At 36.4% G+C, this 18,340-nt stretch overlaps 1 protein-coding gene across 11 annotated transcripts in view; it reads right to left on the reverse strand.

Moving 5' to 3' along the window:
- The window catches only part of LOC126382071 (anoctamin-1), a 53,855-nt gene extending 35,758 nt beyond the window's left edge, over positions 1–18,097 (reverse strand). For 2 of the 11 annotated variants that reach the window (XM_050031775.1, XM_050031773.1), the window contains exons 1-3: positions 17,565–18,096; positions 4,941–5,035; positions 311–406 (exon numbers count right to left, since the gene is read on the reverse strand). In XM_050031775.1, coding sequence (XP_049887732.1) covers positions 311–406; positions 4,941–5,035; positions 17,565–17,795 — 422 coding nt within the window. In that variant the 5' untranslated portion in view covers positions 17,796–18,096. Of the gene's footprint in view, positions 1–310; positions 407–4,940; positions 5,036–10,791; positions 10,851–14,027; positions 14,117–17,564 lie in introns of those variants that run through there. The other 9 variants (XM_050031777.1, XM_050031778.1, XM_050031781.1 and 6 more) reach the window with 8 other exon arrangements.
- Positions 18,098–18,340: the final 243 nt, after the last annotated feature.

The raw sequence follows: 18,340 nt of genomic DNA on the forward strand, positions 1-18,340 counted from the left end.
TAATAACTTGACAAACAGGAATATTGTTGGACTTTCGCCAATTTCTATGAAGTAGGTATGTTGGACCAAACAAACCATGATATAAAGTTATCCGTGACAGAATACTTATCTTTAATTTATGAAACACAATCTAACCTTATTTTTTACAAAAGTTTTATAATATAATCCCCATAATGCTGTGAGATACGAATCATAGAATAAAGAAATAAACTATTTTGCTTTATTCATAACTTTTGATAACATAAATTCATAGGAAAAGAAATGGTTGTTTAGCCCAACATCCCCGGTTTTTCTTTATTAATTTACTCACGAGCAATGGTTGGCTGGTTTGCCATTGCCAGTGCCAGTCTGAGCCCCGCAGCCAACCTCCTCGGCCTCTCGCGTGGAGGCTTCGCTACCGTTGTCTCTGAAATTACGGTTACGTTGCCACAAGGATGCCAATCTTGCCAATCGATAGTAACCTATCTGATGTGTTACAATAGCCTTAGATGCCAACCAAGTGGCTGGATTGCCAGAAAATATTATTCTTATTGGTTTTGTCCATGTTCATGTGAAAAGTCTGTCAGTCAATTGGCTTTTTATAAAACTGAAGTAACTCTTGGCTGTATAGCCGTAAAATTGAAAATGTTTAGCAATAAATAGACTTGCTACATTTTCGTCTATACCTTCGAATTGTGCATACATTTAATATCATTATTATTTGTATGGTTATCCTGGTTATTTCAGTTAGTTTGCAAACTTCAAACAAAAACAAGAGGACATAACAATAAGCTTAATAACACGTCATCAAAAAAGATACTTTACAATCATAAACAACACATAGCTGGCGAGAAGTTACTATACACCTCAGCCTCTCCCTTTGGGGATACAAGCGTGATGTTATCTTGTGTGTTATGTTATGTATGTTATAAACAACACAAACTAAAGCAACAAATTACTAAAACAACACAGGAAAATCAACTCTGCTGCCCAATCAACAAAAGTGTTACCTAATTATGTTCAATTTATACCAATAAGGGCAAGGTTCCTTGCTCCACATGAGAAATATTACACTTTGTTGAATGAAAAACTTCAACATACATACATAAACTCACGCTCAAAAAATGAGGTGGATACTGCCACTTGCAGTTATTTTTGGGTTCTAAGATGTATGGATGTGGATAGGTGGTGAATCCATCGACGATACAAAGGTTTGGCCGTGTGGGTAAGCTGCCTCTAAAGGACGTTTTCGGGGTACCGAACAAAGCATAGTACCCCGCTAGCCACAATTTGGTAGTATGACTAGGGATCAACGATCCAACGATTTTATGTTGGTAGTTGTATATATGCGTCACGCTGTGTAAACTTCGATAGCGCGTTTCAGGACTGCACTATTGAATGGTGGCGCCATCTGTTGCATGCGAGCGGAACTAGCTGGTCAACTAGTTGGGTCCGTCACGGTACTCAACTATTGAGTTAAGCTCGACTTTGTAACTTGTTTTTGTGCTACCCTTCTTCTATCGTGCGAGTGGGTTATGAGGTGGATCATCGACCCTGGTGTCAGGGCTAATATTTGCCACTGACGTAGCTCATTTAACGACTACATATTTACTTAAGTAAATAGTAGCCGCATACGACTGCTTAACGTGCCCTCCGAAGCACGGGCACGGATCTTACTTTCGGACAATATGGTGATCAGCCAGCAACGTCCTAACAAAATTAGGGATCACAATGACTTTTATAATATACATATGTCCCCGCCGGGAATCGAACCCGGGACCTCCAGATCAAGAGAGCACAGCTCTTACCACTGGACCACTGAATCCCATAAACAGCTAAATAGGAACATCTGTTTAATACTAAAGCTATGTTAAAGTTAATACACACTTATCATAATATAAATGAAAAAAATGTTATCAGTCAGTCCACATTCCTAACCTAGTTAGTCATAACATCAACAGTATGTCGTTCCCGGGAACGTTCCTGTTGTAAAAACTCTTTAGTACTAAGAATAATGGCTGCTTCTCTTTTTTAAATTGTTCTTTCTTGCGCTCCGGTCTTATCTGCCTAAAACTTAAGTAATAAAGCTCTTTTTACATAAGTTTTGGGCCCTTTTACTGCCGGGAACGGACATCACTGGTCATAATTGTAACCATTCGTAACTCATATACCTAATAACAAAATATTAGATATATAATAATAATTTGTTTACAATGCTGTTACTAACTTTAGCATTAGTTACTAACTACATAATTTTAAATTAATTACTAATCCTTTAATATCTATTTTAAGATTTTTTTTGTATTAAAATTACGCCGCGCTGTCTACCTACTGAATATTTATGTCATTGTTTTAAGATGAAATTTGTAGCTAACCCTATCACAGGCTTCGGTCTTTTTGGGTTGCTACTGTAACACTGCATTAAAAACAATTTATCGCGTTAACACGCTCTTTTGGGTCTGTTTTGGATAGTGGTGTAAATTAGCTATAAGAACTTGTAATAATAATAAATAAATAAATAATAATATTAATCACGAAACAAACAAATTTGATTATTACAGACAAAAATGAACCAACAACAACTAAAAACATCATTTCCAAACATTTAAGTTTGAAACACACAGAGCGAATGTAAAATAGGAAATACGGGTTAGGTTAGGCGCGGATTTAATTTTATGTCTGGTTTGTGGCCGCAGTGGAGAGGCGTGGTGGAACTCACGGAATAAAATAAAGACGTTGGAAGGGCCAAGTGAGCATGAAACGCGCGCCATAAGTATGAGCAAATAGTTCATACTTCCACTTTGCTCTCCACTCTTCCGTAAACTTAACGACGCACCGAACTCCGCGATAGTACATTAAAACTTGTGCATTACAGGGCAGTGCAGGGCAAAAAAACAAATATCGACTTCATGCAAGGAGATCCCTCCTTATCAAAGAAACACTAAAGACATTAGTATAATCGGCTTTTTATCAAAAAAATACTTTTGTATGCAGTATCTTGCAAGAAATAATGTTATAATTGCAACCTATCACATAATTTTTCGTTCACTCGCCGCAGCGCCAATTCGTGTCATGTGTTAGCGCATTTGTTACAATCATTTGTGACAATTTAAATAAATAACCAGTGCTTATAAAAGTGACTTTTTTGTTTTCAACGCCCCACTGCATCTGAACAATTGATAACATCGACATAGTGAACAAATATTAAAGTTGCTTGTTATGAAATATAAACGTAGTCAGTACAATTGGGTTGTGTACTGGGTTCAAGAAAAAATATGAAATTCTGATTGCTAAATAAAGACTCATCAAAGACTAACGAAAATCATTTTCTTTTTTCTATTTAACTTATTTACGAATTTTAATCAAGACGTAATAATAAGTCCGAAATTTTATCACGTTTTTCTATGACGTCACAGTGTGCTTTTTCATACAATTTCCTTAATAATTTCGTGTTTTGACGTTTAGTAAAAAGTAACTTTTGACTAGTTGGAAACAAGCCTATTATATCAGAATATAAATATAGCAAATATTACTCATGGACATCTAGAAATATTCAAAAAAGAATCTATAGACACTACCTATAATGTTAACCTTGATGAAAACAACAACAATAGGACTTGAGCGACAGAGACAAAAACACTTAAGATGAACGACACACAAAAAAAACAATGATGCATGCGTTTAGCACATTAATGGAATAAAACGTACTTAAGCTCATTAGATTACAAATGGAAACAAATTAAACAGGAAATTACCGTGCATTGCAGAATATATTTAAAAAACACTCTAAATAATAATAAAATGAGTTTCCGGTTTTCCCATTTTCACAGGGTCCGTTTATCTAACCTCAAGTTTTTATAGGTACCGATTTTCTACAGAACTCCACTCACTCTAAATAGGATATACATATTTCAAAAGAGTGACTAAACTAAGAAGGATAATAAATAAATCAAATGAATACTCGATGGCGATTAGAAAATAATTAAAGCAGGAAAACCACATAATATACATTACAACTACATATAAATATTATTATATTAGGTTTGCTTTAAATATAATATTTAATTAATAAATAAAATATGTGAGTTGAAAAATATACAGTAAAGTAAAAAACATTCAGTGCAACACCTCTATACGGAAGTCATAAAATACCTCATGGTTATGAAAAGCATATGTACTTATTATGTTTGTATAAATATGCGTTATTTTTTTAGAGTTTTATATTAGAGTGAGTTTGAGGCCTCTCAAAACCTACGAGAAAGATTTTGCAAGTGCGTGTGCGCTTTTTTTTACACCAGGTATTGAATGCGACTTTGACTAGACTAGATCCTTAATTAATAGTTATCTTTTTTTTTCCCGTATTCTACGAAACTTCCTCCACTCGACTAGACCTCATGGTCTTTACTCACTGGAGTCGAGCATATCATACTGCCAACAAATAACAACGACGTTCCCTAAAACTGACTCGAGTGAACTCGAGATTACTTTGAGGCGCCGTTGATTAGTTTGTGCTGAAGACCTGAGGTCTACCTTAAGGTCTCCTCAACTGAGGACTAAGTCGAGGAAGGTTCGAGTTAGCATCTTAAAATACGGGTAAGTTCATATCTGCTAGAAACGGTAACATGTGAGTTATCCTGAGCACGGGTGAGAAAACAAAGTGCAATGAAAACAAAATCGTCTGTTAGGCTGCTTTTCCACCAGACCCGTGCGAGGTAGCAAGCGGTGTGCGAGGAAAAAATCCACCAATAGCATCACTTCATTTTCCTAGCCTCGCTCAGCTCAGCTCTGGTGGAAAAGGGTATAGCGAAGCGAGGTCATTCTACATACAAAACAAGCGAGAACTGTGTGCGAAGGATCGCACATTTGCGCATTTTGGCAGCTCCTCTACACATCCTCGTACGACACATTTTACTCGCACAACTCTGGTGGAAAAGCAGCCTAAGAACTTTGATCGCACTCACCGTTCCGTGTTCATGTCCTGAGAGATATTGTCCTTGTACATGCTCAGGACAGACATGGCCTGGAGGTCATTCTTCTCTTGCGCCTCCTTCTCCGTCTGCCACAACAATTGACAATGTTATATCTACCTAGCGTAACATGCGCTTACCTGACCTGAAGATTTCACAGGTCCGGCTTTTTACAGAAGCGACTCCCTGTCTGACCTTCCAACCGGTAAAGGGAAAACCAGCCCAATACAGGTTAGGTCACATACCTCCGAAACGCATTTCTCGGGAATGTGGGTTTCCAATGAACAATTGACAATATGGAAAAGAGAAATTAATGGATCCAACCACAGAACAGATAAAATAGGGTCGATTTTTCTATGCAACGTTGAACTACGATAGAGCTGTCATAAGTGTATTGATAGAAGTGATAGGCACAGTCAATGCCCTAACATAAGTAAGCACTTGCTTAAGACGTTCCGGGACACAGACCAGGGGACATTGTCCTTTTATTCATAATAGTATGATTCATAAGCTTCGGATAACGCCTGTGGACGTTGTGCCCGTTGTGTGAACAGTGCCCTTATAAGACTGTACACAGTGCTAAATGGAAAGTACAGTGCTTCCATTTTCTAATGTCCCCGGCAGTCATCACATTTCCGACGGTTCCGTAACAGAATTTGAATTCAGAACTAATTATTTTATTGTTGTTCTGTTCACGTGGGCATCAAAACAAAACAACAATAAAGTAAATACTTAATTCTGAATTCAAATACAACTAAGTACTTACTTTATTGTTTTGTTTTGATGCTCGCGTTAACAAAATACTTAGTTCCAAATTCAAATTCTAATACACGATAAATCTTATAATTGATGAACATAGAAATTAGCATTCGTTTGTATTCGGAAATGCGATGATTGCCGAGGGCCATAAAAATGAAGGACTGTATACTTATGTTAGTTCACTGACTGTACTTTTGGATGATCAAGGGAAATTTCGAACTATATGTATAAATTCAACGATAATAGAACACGTGGAATAAACTGCGTTATTTTTTCACTACTGCCTTGTTGTAACAGCCGTGCCTATATCGGGACAAGTACACACGGCAACCTTAAGGCGACAAATATATTACGTATACAGGGTAGTGACATCGCAACGAAAACTTTTGAGGGATAATTCAGACCATGATTTTGAGTTGATATCAACTGGAAGTTTCCGTCACAAAAGTATGGAACTGAAAATAATTAAAATAACAACATTTTCATGAATTTTCCAACAGGAAATTCCACTTGATATCAACTCAGAATCACGATCTGAATCATCCCCCTCAGTATTCGTTACGATGTCAGTAACACCCTGTATAATATCATACAATGTATAATAGCCAGGCAAGAGTGACGGGTTAAAACCGAATGAAAATTGTACAGAGACCATCACACAAAGTTCTCAAAGAGATAAAATTATATGTATAAAGCGTATATTACAGAACTTATTGCTATATTTATGTACATTAAAAGTCGTTTCGTCACATTGAATATTGAAATATCTACCTAAGGCCACACAAAGAAGAACTGAATTATCTTATCGAACGAACCAGGCTAAGGTTACTACGAACGAAACTTTCATGCAATTTTGATACTATCCAAAATCGCTAACTTTAAATACCTACTACAAAAAAAGTTTCACGATGCACCTTATTTTATTTATTTTTCACGAGATTTAGATATTGTAGATTCCGCATACGACATAACTACTTGGCCGGACAAATGGCGAGCCATGAGGACTTTCACCCGGTACAAAATTTAAGACAACATGAGGGTGCCCAGTTGCCCAACCGAGCAAACCTCGGCTCAACGAAAACCACATAATAGTAAGTACCTAAAATTAAGCCTTAACTCTTAAAACGACAAGACTAACTAGAATATGGTTTGCGAAGCTCTTTTTAACTAAATTATCATAATACATATAAATCAAAACCGCCACATATTTCATTTATATCATTCTTAAACTCAAGCTCAAGCTCATGATCACGACGCGGCTCTCCTCAATATGCCGCAATCGTGCCCTAAGCTTCTTCGGACATATTATGCGGTCTCCGAAGCACAGTCTGGAGAAGCAGATCATCGTTGGGCAAATGTATGGCAAACTTGCGCGAGGAAGGGCGCCTACGAGGTGGTCTGACATCGTGAAGAAGACGGTCGGCGGCAGCATACAGAGGGCGGTCCACGCAGCATATAGCCGTACCGAGTGGAAAACCATAACCTGCGGTCGCGATCCTCAGCAGTGAGGGAACGACGAAGAAGAAGATTCTTAAACTAAAAATACTAACGTGCCACTAAGCAATTAGAGCGCATTATTCCCAGAAATCATTATTTCATTAGTCAGATAAAAGTAAACATCGCTAGACGGACTTAACACGTCAAACGCACACATCGCACGTCCATTAACACGTAACATACACTATGTCTCCTCCGACGATGGCCAATCCTAGGTCTCCTCACTCTTAGTAGAACAGCGTCGCGTAACAAATAAACGAACACTTCTAAGAACCATCTAGCCACCATGTTTCAAAACACACTGCGTGAGAAAACCTGAGACGACCGGTGACCTTGGCCAGTCCACTCAAAACTGATTCATCTGTGTTTGATTAGCTATCGTCAAACAGATAGTGTCAGCTATGAAAGAACCAAGTTTTTAAAACCAAGTCTAATGGCTCTGTTACACTATACGATTATTCGAGCTGCTTTAACCTCTTAACGCCGAGATTTCCAAACACAATAGTTAACCCATTGTGGGTTTTGGATTTTAAAAGAACATTCAGTCTTACGACTATATTATACTATACTATACACTACAGGTATAGTATACAGGTGTTACTGACATCGTAACGAAAACTTTGATTCAGGCCATGATTTTGAGTGGATATTGCAAAAGTATGGAACGGAAAATATTTTAAAGAAACACAATTTTTTTTTAATTTTCCGACAGGAAATTCCACTTAACCTTTCAAATGCCGGAACGCAGATCTCGACCAGACACAATGTAAAATTTATTGTGACTGGTATCTCAGCAGATGAGAGGTTAATACCAACTCAGAATCATGGTCTGAATCCCAAAAGGGGGGTCCCTTAGTCTTCGTTACTATGCCACTAACACCCTGTATTTCAGTACGACCAAGTCGGGGATCTGCCTGCATTTCTGCTTATTACACCGCCCTATCCCGAGAAACCCCTTTAGGTCCACTAGTTCTCTTACAAACAGTTCTTGTTGTAGTAGCTGTTAACAGAACTGCTGATTAACAGAACTGGGGGGTTAAAAAGGCCACATTGAAACAATTCATCTAAGAAAGCAATATTGCTTTTTGACATTTATTAAGATTACGCACTTAGGTACCTGTTTATGCGCAAATGTCAAATTGCAAAATTGCTCTTTTAGATGAATTGCTTCGATGTGGCCTTTCAACCCCCCAGGAGTTATTATACACAATAACTGGGATACTACGTTTTATTAAAAATAAATCTATTAAGTATCTAAATAGAAGTGAACATTCACCTTTAACTAGAAAATAGAAATAGAAAATAGAAAAATATTTATTTCAAAAAAAAAGAGATTTACAAAAGTAATCTGTTACAAAAAACTGGTTTTATGAGGTAGTTTCAGAAAATCTACATATAGACAGATAACACAGCGGACCCTGCACTAAGCATAAGCCTGTATCGCAGGGGTCCGAAAAATTTAACATTGTTTGGTTTTGTTCGGACTTATCCAGAAGCAACAGATGAAACATTTTAAACGTACAAAAGAAACTGGTATGTGAAAAAATATAATATGTATATAATATATAGTATTTATAAGTTAGAAGGAGTGTCTATGTGGGTGTGTGTGTGTGTGTTTGTGTGTGAGTGTGTATTTCTGTGTGATCACGTAATTATGAATTTGGCATCAATTCCTCCGTTTTGTCATAGTTCTGACTCAGCAACCATGTCTAAACTTCTTTTTTGGTCTCTCGGAGGGACATCGATTTAATCGGGAGTTTGTGGCAAATTTTATTATATACGTAGATGGAAAGATAATGTGGGTGACGTTTAGCAAAAGTAGTTTTAACTGTCTTCAGTAGTTAGTAGTTGTAGTTTCAACTAAAAATATCAACAGTATGATATTCTAAGTCAAAGATAAATTCAACCAATGGCATTGTCCGCATCATCTTCTGTCTCTCTTCATTCGTGAAAGGAGGTTAATGATCGCATAATGCCATTACCAAAGTTTCCCACAATATTGAATGAAACCAATATCACGAGATATCACGTGGAGTAGGTGTGCATACTATACACTTCTGCCTACCCCTTACCCACCCAGTCTAGCATTTGAAAACGACTTGTCGCTTCAATTACTGTAAGTGGCCTATCAAGGGCTCTTTGGTTCGTTTTTAAGTGCCCACTTATGTTCTATGTAGTTTCGACTCGTACTATGTAGGTCTTACATTATATTGTAGTACACTTGAGTTCATAATTTAGACTATCGATAGCATCGATAGTTAGTCACTGTGCGTTACAGAAGAAAAACTCAGTTAGTAGTGGATCTAGCTATTAATTACTTATTTTACCAACTACATTACAAAATTACACGTTTAAACCTTGGCGCCATCTGGAGTTAGTCACCGAGACATTCGGATACACGTTATATTTATTTTACATTTATATTCAAACTTTGTGTTCAAATATGTATTGAACAGTCACATCGATAATTCTCACAATAATCAGAAGCAATACTAACGATATCGAACCTAACTATCGATCTTATATTATCTTATTTAGCCTATTCGATCCCACTGCTGGGCAAAGGCCTCCCCTTGATTTTTCCACTCCTTTCGACTTTGCGCGATCTATGGCCAATCCCTCCGGTAACTATCGATGCTATTGGTTTTTTTTCAACCATCTATCGATAGACTATCGACAGTAACTTATCAATAGGCAACACTGTTCTTGCAGCTTGCAGAGGTTTTTCTTGCAGCTTCTTTTCCCCGGCTATACAGATTGTGAGAAGCTGCAGCATTTTTAGACGGATGAGCCGTTCGTTATGTAAAAATTGATGATTCAAAGTGTAACTATGTTACCTACTGAATAAAGATATTTTTTGAATTTGAAACTAAGCTGAACGCATTCCATGTTTTTCTGTTTACCCAATTCGAGCAGAGAAGACACACATTTACCTTTTTAAAATAATTGCGTTGGTGTAATGAATAATTCTTGTTCACTGCCTTGACAGCGAGAGGCCAACACTCACACATTCATTCACTCACTCATTACGGGAGTCAGGACAGAACAAATCACTACACTTAAAAATATGTAAGTACTACAAGTATGAAGACACAAAATAACGACCAAAACAAAGCACGCCTACCCACTGTTGCTGTTTTTTAAATTACCACAAATACACAAAAACATAATTCCACCACATCATAGTGCACATTCTATTGCCTATCCGATCATCACATTATTAACACAGCTATATGCGTTACTATCAATCACGTATTTTCACTAAGATTATTTAAACCTACTACATCGTAGTCTTATATTGAAAACCACGTAATTACCATTTTGAAGTCACATCCCGATGTGTTTTTTTTTTTTTTCAATAAAACCTCAATTTCTTTCAAAATTCCTTTTTTTGTCTTTCATTCCGAGTAAAAATTTACACCACAAGCTTTGGCCCGGATTGAAAATAGTTTGTCTATTATGAGGTTTTGTTAACAAAAATCACATCCGAATATAATTTTTCATAAAGACGCTTGCGTTGTTTTCACTATTAGGGGACGATTATATATGTAAATACGCATTTAATATGAATGAATAAGAATGAACTCACAGTACGATAACATACAGTTAAAAGTGTGAAGATTGATAAGACTAACAAAACAAAGGAGCGACTCCTCGGAAAGTCAGAAAAAAACTGCCTTGAAAATTCGAAACATGTATAATAATCGTATATTGAAAGGTAAATACAGGTAAACAGGTATACAAACGTGCCTATTAGCCGATTATTGAGTCAAGTACAGAGGACAACACAAGAATATTCGTTGCAATATAGTTAAACAAGACAGCAAATAAACTATAGAGTTTACCGTACTCACCGTTTCGTAACACGCAAGTTTTATGAAACATTACATTAGTTCGCATTTGACCACAATCTGAGCCGATAGCAAGATCGATACGACCCAGGCTAACCTAGTTGACTCTTTTTAATCCTAGCCTTAAACACCGTGTTCCAACACAAACTCAACAGAATCGCACTTCATTCAATAACTACGTAAAAGCATGAAACATACACTTCATAGACAAACACGACATATACAACCCTGACATTGGGAACATAATACAGTAGGTAACGTTTGCGAGCTGCTGTGGTAAGAAGCGATCTAAAACACACACACACACACACACACACACATCGTCATACGAGCTCACATATTACACACGCATGAATGCATTGTACATAGCTAAAGAAATACCGATGCTACTCATCATTAGCCCAATCCCCATTTCATGAGGTCCGTTTACCTAACTTGAAGATGTGACAGGTTCAGATTGTTACAAAAGCGGCTGCCTATCTGACTTTCAAACGAAAGGGGAAAATTTTACAGGTCCAGATAATTACAACAGCGACTGCCTATCTGACTTTCAAACCCAAAGGGGGAACATTTGACAGGTCCAGATTATAACAACAGCAGCTGCCTATCTGACCTTTAAAGGCAAAACAGCGACTGCCTACCTGACTTTTAAACACAAAGGGGATACTAGCCTAATTACAAGCAGGGCACTCAACTTCGAATCGCATTTTTTTGCGAATATGGGTTTCTTCACTATGTTTTCCTTCGCCGTTACGCGTGGATGCTTCTATCAAACGGAAATACTGAATACCTACAAGGTGCTAGGTATATTTGATGAGAATGAAATAGTTTTTCTTTTTTAGTAAGTATGAGTCATTTGTGTGTAGATAATGAGTTGTCAGCATCCGCTATTTAATGATAGGCAAGAACGAATTCTGAGTAACATCTCAGTGTTATTATGGTTTTGGTTTAATCAAATCTTCCTGTTTAATAAAAGAAATGATATTTTTATCAGAACACCATACGTAACTTATTACCATGTGTCGTGGTCTTACCTACACAGAAAATGACGAACCTGAGGGTTTAACTGGAAAGTTATTGAAAAGTCACGCCTATTTCCCACCGGGGTAAGCAGAGACTATGGAATACCATTTGCTTTGATCCCGATATACTTCTCGTGCTTCCTCGTTTCCACCACATTCATCAATGGTAAACTAATTCGAAAATTAAGTTTAATACAAAGTTACAAGTAAAGTTTTATTTTTGACGTGACTGACTGTGACAAATGGGGAGCACTGAGATTTCTATATTTAAATTGTTCTTAAATAAAATACAGAGTAAAAATTTAAACGCTATGAAATGTTTATTTGTACTCTCTTATGTAAGTTGTCTTTATTCCGTGTTTTGTTTTTGTCTGTTACTGTGGTATCCCTTTATAATAAACGTTTCTTTATTTCAAATGGAAAACATGCTCATTTCAAAACTCGCGAAGCACTTTTCACGGCAACAGTACTAATGCTTAAGTAGATAACGCTAATAATTACGGCACTTAGCTTTATTAGCTAACTACCATGGGATTAGCATAGCGAGTGTACCTGTGTGACAATTTATTGACACTTAGTTCGTTTTACATGGCATCTGCGGCCACGAACATTAACACTTACTTTTATATTTTAGAATAGAACCATGTCGCAATAACTTATTTTATATAAATTGAAATAAAATCTAAGTAAATGACGAATATGTTAATACGAAAGGGTTCTAAACTTTATACGGAGCTGTAACAGTACTCATGCATGACCGTACACAATTTGTGACTTTTGAGTCAGAGGTGAATCTCCCAAAGGGTGTTATAGTGTACTTAGGCATTTTTTTCATAAAAGTGTCTACTATGCATTATTATATCAATACAAATACACAAACAGACAATTTAAGTACAAAATGGCTAGACAGTGTCTAGACTCCTTGACCGCCAAACCAGAGGTCACGAATTGAACTCCCGATCGGGTTGAAACGAACTTTGTTCGGGTTGAAAATTACGGCTGTTCAGTTCAACAAAACCTCGATTTCATTAAATTAATTTAATTTCGTGTAAAAATTGAGACCATTTTTTTTTCCCGGATTGAAACTAGCGTATACATTGCTATTAACAGGTTCTGTTAATAAAAACAATCAATGTGATTTTTCAAAAAGGCGTTTACGAGGTTTGGTCTTTTTGGCAATGTGAACGGCGTGGTTGGGTTCTTCATTGAATAATCTAAATAATGAATGCGAAGGGGTGTTTGTTTAATGGTCGCATTAAGTTAGTCGGAAAACATTCGCGATAGTGTTGTTATATCGGAATATTCAATAAACAAAGTGTACGTATCTATTTTCGCTTCGTGCCAAGAACTCATAACTCGAAAGTATATGTGGACCTTTGAGTTAATTCGATTGGAGTTCGGAGTAGGAGTCTGCTCCGGCTTACTTTTCATCATTTATCGTCATCACCTTTCATATCATTAATCATCATCAAGAAAAAAAATACATAAGTCTTGGCTGTATGGGCATAGTTCCCATGCCTTGCCCTTCGGGGAAAACCAACCAAAAAAAAGTTTACGAGGTTTTCCCTATAATCCGACGAATTAACGAGAATAATGCATGCGAAACAATTGGCATTTTAAGATAAAGAAAGGTGGTTGGAATGAGTCTATGGAACGAGAGAAGATGTAGACCGGCCGATCGGCGACTGGTATACTTTTTGTCGTAGAAGACGTTCTTGCCCTAGACGATGTCTTAATAAAATCTACGTATTGTTGCAATGAGGTTGCAATCAAAAAAACTGGTCCCTCATTTGACAACTATTACGCAACGCCAAAACATTCACTCATTCATTAACACTGGATGTTACTTTATGAAAAACGTAATCAAATGAATAACTTAAAGCTGCATTATGGGGCACACCGACACACGTTAACACACATTTACGTGATACAAAAAATCGAAATATATTCACCTTAATAAGAACTCGTAAACAATAAATCAATTCAATAAATACAGCAACAGGTCTTATCACAAACCAGTAAAATAATACTGAATAGTGAACTCGGCTACTGAACTATGTTGTGATGTCACAGCATGATATACTCAAACTTTAACGAATAAAGATCTAGCGAATGGGTTCAATGACGCCGAAATATAAATAGGTATATATCAGCCATGGCAGTGCTATATATATATCTGTCGGCTGTTATGTGTTGATGTCAATTTAGATCCGCGTGTGAATTTCCACATTCAGACAGGGATTTTACTCAGCAAACATGACATGGAATCCGCAAATCGCGTGTCACGCCAACTTCTTACCATCGCGGTCGATATGCGGGTTCCATGCTACGGCTTTCACACGAGCTATCCAATAAGAATTCAAGCGTAAAACTGATATGAAAAGTTCGAAAATCAACTGTTTGTGTCACGTACCTATTTTAGTACACAAAAGTTAATTCTATAATAGTCAGGCGAAATAAACATTACTTTTTAATTTTATATTGTTTTTGTTTCTGCCGCCATTTCACATTTTACGGTGGACATTTTAAATTTGACGAATAAAACCTAAGACGAAAACCTAAGATAAAATCGACAGACACTTCTTTTATTAAAATCCACTCAGCTGTTGGGATGTTAGGAGATTATAAAGAAATCCACATACACCCAGATACGCGTTAAACAGTTTCTTCGTAATCGGATAACAAAAGTAGCGGGGAGGAATGCGGCATTGTACGTTTTTGATTTTAGAATTTACAAGTAGAATCTACAAGCGTTCAATTTTACAATCCCAATTTTTTTTCTTGATAAACGTAATTTACACGTACTTGTGAGTAACTTGTAGCTTGTGAACGTGTTGACTTGTAAGTTTTGATAAACAGGGCACTGTGCACAATGTTGAGAACTACTGGACCACTTTATACTACACACTGTTCTCTGTGGGATACTAATATGATTAAAGTGAATCCACCAGTCCATTACTGATAAACAAAATTACCTTTTCAGTCTTATCATCATGCTCTGCAAATATATGCAAATAGTCCTATTATTATTGTAGTCGTAAATTATAACAATTTCGTGGCCTTATAGTGAATATACTACGTAAGCGCCATTTTGAAAAATCACTGCACTTTTCCATCTAGCGGGTTGATTTGTAAATTCAATTCAACAATTTTTATGATCCCTTACAGTCGTGGAATAATACTTAAACACTTTTGTTTAAAACTACAAATACCTAGTCGTCATCTTATAGGAAAAAACACGTGAAGAGTTTGTATTATTCCATGACTGTAAGGGATCATAAAAAATATTGAATTGAATTTACAAATAAACCCACGATCGAACCTAAAATGTATTCATGCATAACCATACAGGGTTGGCTGCCAGAGATTAGCCCACATTTTGTAACATTTTACTGTTGATTTTATTACGTGTACGAGTGTACAATAAAGAACCTGATAATAATAATGCATAACATCTTGTGTGATATTTCATAATACAGGAATTGACAATCTTATTAATAGCAGTATCCTCTGCTGCATATAATAAAGTCGTGATGATGACTAAAGTAAACAAGCATACATATTTATAAGGCTGTTACCAGACCAATCGATCGATTGGCGATCGTCCATCGATAATTTCTATCACACCAATCGATCGATGGTCTATAGATCGTGGAATGGATTAGTCGACGTCCATCGATAATTTATATCACACCAATCGATCGATGGTCTATAGATCGTGGAATGGATTAGTCGACGTCCATCGATAATTTCTATCACACCAATCGATCGATGGTCTATCAATGGCGCAATGGATTACTCGACGTCGATCGATAGTTTCTACGGTATACGTCGCTGAATTAAAGCTAACTGACCTATCGATCAACGTCGACCGATGGAAACGATCCATTGGTTAGCCGAAAGGTATCCATCGATCAATTAAACAGATCAGTCGATCAACTTCGATTTACATTGTTCGATGGCGTCGATCGACGTTCGATGGATTGGTCTGGTAATACCATAATAGAGGAGGAAAACTGTCATTGTTTAAAAATAAAAGTGAGTGATTCAAACGAATTATTAACTTTTATACACATTAGCAAAAGAGAATGATTTATGATGGAATAGTTTCATCCGCGTGGACTTTTGATTAGCGTGCGGCATGGCTTTCCATCCTTCTTTTTTAGCCAAATAGATTGCCGGGATAAAAACTTTTCCCGGGATTTCCGGGATCCTATATTCTTTCCTATGTCTCAAACTATCTCCATACCAAACTTCACTTAAATTGATTCAGCAATTTAAACGTAAAAATGTAACAGTCAGACAGAGTGTAAATAGTGTGGATTAACATTTCTTTACTTTTTCTGAGGAATTTCACAGATAACGGAAATACAGACAGCATTATAATATCTTCTGTTAAATAATATAATGTAATCTGTAAGAGATAAGCCCGAAAGCGACTGATAAGACCACAGTGGTGGAGAATGAATGCAGGTAGGCATTATACGAATACCAAGGCTGATTAGGAAAATAGATAAAACATTTATTTGTTTGTTGTTATAAACTTGAAAGTTTCACATTACATCACAAAAACAATATACATCATAACAAAGATTAAAATAGATGTATACATGTATATGTTGAAGAAACAATTAAATGAACTATGGTATAACTATAACATTTCTCTACACTGTTATTAGGGTAAATACCCAACATATTATTTTGTTACGCACTTACTTTGTTACACAGATTTTCAGCTGCTATCATTGAGTGTAACTACAGCTCAAAATCTGTAGTTATTTTCAAAGAATAGCGGTAATTATAATGCTGTACATAATAATAAATCATTTCTAAACTAAACAGTATATAATTATCTAATATAACATTAGGGGTGACCATACTTTACTAATAGAATAGATATGAACTAGTAAAAAAATACTGACTTTTTCTTTTCCCACACAATGGTTAACATTTTAGAAGATTTGGCTGTAAGCCAACTTTTATTACCTCGTAGAAATAAACAACTAAATAAACTAAGAACACAATTTACTTCATCCAAAATTATATATTTATTATGTTCATAGTTACCTACTGTAGTTTCTTTAAAGTTTTTAAAAGTTTCAAGTGTAAGTTAATTCATAATCAAAGTGTTCTAAACTTGTAACTTCTTATTACTGAGATACTTTTTTTAATAGACAGACTTAGTCTAAATGTCTTAAAATTAAGTAAATAGGTATAAAGCTACATCTCGAGACATAATGCCCACATTATGTTTGCATTGGTCATGAGATTCAACCTTGCCAAAGTCCAGAGCCTCACTAGCGACCAAACATTACTTACAGAGATCCTACTTATCAATATTAATAAATTTATGTGTTTTCCAAGAGACAATAGACACCAGGAGAAGTCAAAGGTTATCTTACCGAGTAGATATAAATCACGGTAGCGATACAAATGTATATACACATTTGTGTAATTATTTGTATAATTAGGTATAAAAATAAACATACCTCTGGAAATCCTCCATCTCCATCTTCGAAAAGCTGTTTGAACGCGAGGTCATTGCGCTGGGCGTCAGAGAGGAAGGACTCCGTCTCTGCCGCGTCAGATCTCTTATGGTGCAACTTCACAGTTCCCGCAAAAATCGGAGTAGTTATCTTCGGCGTGAACACATTCTCCTCAACTTTTTCGAGCAGCGGCTTCGGAACGTCTTCTTCGAGAGATGGATCGCCGTCGGACATCACAGAACAACTTAGCACTTCACTCACCAAGTCATAATATGACTTCCCGCGATTAGTCAGCCTCCGACAAAGATCTAATGACTGGACAAGACTAGTTTGAATAAGTTACACCAAATGTTGCTTTAAAGGAAAAGCAATGTGCGTGGGATTATATACTGAGCTCAGTTAATTACTGGGATTTACCCACTTAAATACAATAAATTATATTCTACTGAAAATATGCGATGTATGCAAATCGGAATCACATTCATCGCGATTTGCGAATATTGTGGGATGGGAAAAGAGGGAGAAACGATACAGGCGGAAGTGAGGAATAGAAAGGAACGGAATATAGGATTATTTGACAGTGACAGTGACAGACAGCTGGCAGATCAGAAGCTGCGGTTAAAGATAATATTCAAACAACGCATCAATCAAACATTAAAAAAATAAATAAATGGATTTTCGTGAAATCTTGAAATCTTGTATTATTTTTTATTTATCGATTTCAATGGTATAAAATAAAATATCAGTACCCGACATCGACCGACCCGACAACCAACTTT

The sequence above is a fragment of the Pectinophora gossypiella genome, chromosome 3, assembly GCF_024362695.1.
Source record: "Pectinophora gossypiella chromosome 3, ilPecGoss1.1, whole genome shotgun sequence".
Lineage (NCBI taxonomy): Eukaryota > Metazoa > Arthropoda > Insecta > Lepidoptera > Gelechiidae > Pectinophora > Pectinophora gossypiella.